The 2,812-nt window shown below is 48.4% G+C and overlaps 1 protein-coding gene across 1 annotated transcript; it reads right to left on the reverse strand.

Annotated features, from left to right (window-relative positions):
• Positions 1-1,458: 1,458 nt before the first annotated feature.
• Positions 1,459-2,145, reverse strand: LOC149147825 (uncharacterized). Its single transcript, XM_089441960.1, has one exon. The coding sequence runs from the start codon at positions 2,143-2,145 to the stop codon at positions 1,459-1,461; it is 687 nt and encodes a 228-aa protein (XP_089298086.1).
• Between the last annotated feature and the right edge of the window lie 667 nt (positions 2,146-2,812).

Raw genomic sequence — 2,812 nt, forward strand, 5'->3', positions numbered from 1 at the left:
TGGGCAAGGTCTTGGCCCAATTTTTTAGCATGGCTTTCACTCTTCTGAGTTTTTCCTCCCACACAAAGAAGGCAGAACCCTTGACTGGGTTTTTCCAGCAGTCTCTGACCTTATCCATGAAGTCTGCCTCCCTGATCCAGAGAGAGCTGAATCTGAATGGGATAGGCCCTAGATCTTTAGTGGTTAGCAATTCCAAACTGATAGGCTTGTGGTCTGATGTACTACTATGCAGGATGCGCGATCTAGCTTCTAATCCAATGAGTAGGAAGGAACTTTGCACCAAGAAACGGTCCAGTCTTGCAGCTATGTGCCCTGGTCCAGCCCTTTTGTTTGACCACGTATACTTGCCGGTGGTTGGCTTGATATCAATCAGATCCCAATCCTGCATGAGATCCTCTATTGTTTCTCTTGCCGGGTCTCTAACAATACTACCTCGTCTCTTTTTTGATGACAGGAGGGTGAGTTTAAAATCTCCTGCAATGATGATGTTCCCCAAATTTTCCGAATCTGCCAGGTTTTTGATGGAGTCCCAGCATAGCTTCTTTTCACCTGCATTATTAGGAGCATATACATTGACTAGACTAATAATTTCTTTAGATTCTAGGTGCTGCAACTTTAACAATATCCAATGAGTATTCAGGGACTTAGAGATGAGGGAGAACTTATTTGGATTCCAGAGTGACCCAAGTCCTCCTGAAGCTCCCCGGGCCGAGGTTGCATGCGCTCCGTATTTTTTCCAAAACTTTCTACTTGCTTGGAGGAAGGCTGATTCCTCCATTTTAGTCTCCTGGATGAGTAGGATGTCCGGGGTTTCCTGCCTTATCAGGCTTCTCATCGCCTCTTCCTTGGCTTTGGATCCCATTCCCCTGCAATTCCAGGAGACTATCTTCATTATTTACTTTTGCTGTGGAGAGCTCCTTTGGAGCCCTGATTTTGCGTCTTCTTCAACTTTGGAGTTTTTGCTAGGAGTTTCTCTAGCGTAGGCTGGCTGCCCTGGAGCTTGTCTTTGTATGTTTCTTGCTCCCTTTTTTCTTTCGTTGACATTCGGCCTCTTGTAGATCTTCTGGGGGTGGACTGCGATTCCCCTATTTCCCCTTCTTCCTCCAATTCCTCAGATTCTTGTGTTTCCTCCTCGTCCTCTAACATCTTACCTTTGGATCTCTTTGGTTCACTTTTATTTTTAGGCTGAGAGACTTCTTTTGGGGTTTCTGTCTCCTGGGTCATTATGGTTTCTGATCCAAGGATCTCAAATCTGTTCCCTTGACTTCCCATGGGCAGCTGTTGAGCATGGCCCGATTGGGGGGCTCTGGTGTTAGCATTTGCGGGCTTCCTGAAGGAAGTTCTGGATCTCTTCGCCTGGTTCCATCCTTCCTCCTTCCCTTTTTCTTCAACCCCTTTGGACGGGCAATCTCTAGCGAAATGACCGTAGACTTGACACTTCCGGCATTTGAACGGTAGCTACTCATAGTCCAGCTTCTGTATATGTGTCCACGGACCCACCCTTATTTTGATAGCTTCTGGAAGACCGACCTCCAGATCCACCTCCATGCAAATTCTGGCGCAGTCATACTGATCTCTATTGTTGGCCCTGTCTATAAATTTCCCAAGGGTGTTTCCGATGTGTTTCAGGGAATCCCAGTTCCAGCAATGGACCGGAAGGTTGGGGAGTCTTACCCATACTGGGACTGCTGAAGGAACATCCATTTCCGGGTCGAAATCAGGCGTCCATTTGTTCAGGTACAACCCTTGAGGTCCCATGAAGTAGGGTCCATTTCTGAAAATAAGGTCCTTGTCCTCTTTTTCTGAGAATTCAAAGAGGAAGTATCCTCTTCCGAGGAAGTAAGATGTTACCTTGCCCTTGATCAGCGGAGCCCAGTTTCTGGAGACCCAGTTCTCTGTTGATTTCGGTGAGGGCCAGAGACCTGTAAACTGACCCACCAGGGTGCGTTCCGACAATGAAAGAGCTACTTGGATCGAACCTTCAGGGGGAAGAGCGATCTCAGGGATGCCTTCGAGCCTTTTAACGAACTTAGTGGCTTCCACAGGTTTCTTCTTGGGAAGAGATGCCAACAAGGATCTAAAGGCCTCAGTTGTAGAGGAAGGAGGAGGGGAGGAAGATCCCAGGGGGGGATCCGGATCCTCCATGGAGATCCAACTCTAACCCTAGGGGCCGCAGCTGGAAGCTAGAGAAATATGTGGGCGATCTCTTGACGACTGCAGCCAGGAGGAGGGCCTCTCAGCGGACCCAGTCGCAGCTGCCGAAGGATGAAGGAGCGGACGAGGCCGCAGGGAATAGATCCGCAAGGTGCGGACCTTGCAGAGTAGGGCCGAGCGCGCAGTAGCTCAGGCGATCCACGCAACAACTAAAATAGTCAATTTAGGTTTTATTAATGGCTTAGCTAAATTATAGTCCCGAGGAAAGGATTTCATTCAAGAGAAGTGGGCGGGAACTGTGCTTTGCAACTCCAATGGCGATCTCTCTTCTACAACTTGCAGGGACCTTCCCACAGGCACACAACAGACTGGTTAAGGGCGTTTTTGAGCCGGATTGTGGCTCCCCCCATCTGGGAAAAGAAATACGTCCGAAAGTGGTAACATTACAGCTTTTATTTTTGCAAAATGGTTTTCCTTTGTTACAATCACACCTGCATGCTCCCGATCTCCTCGGTGGGGGAAAAATACTCCTGTTTACTGCTCCTGAGCGTGAACCTCGACCTCTCTTGCATCTGGTCGGTATATCAATGGCCTGGGCACCTAGCTCGCTATGTGATATCACTGTTATATCTCTTTCTGTCCAACCTGCGACATCCCC

The sequence above is a fragment of the Pinus tabuliformis genome, chromosome 9 (genome assembly GCF_031772625.1).
Source record: "Pinus tabuliformis cultivar Carrire ecotype Pingquan chromosome 9, CPIR1, whole genome shotgun sequence".
NCBI classification, from domain to species: domain Eukaryota; kingdom Viridiplantae; phylum Streptophyta; class Pinopsida; order Pinales; family Pinaceae; genus Pinus; species Pinus tabuliformis.

Bases quoted from the DNA above. Each gene is read 5' to 3' on its own strand.
- LOC149147825 (XM_089441960.1), bottom strand. From the start codon at position 2,145: ATGGAGGATCCGGATCCCCCCCTGGGATCTTCCTCCCCTCCTCCTTCC.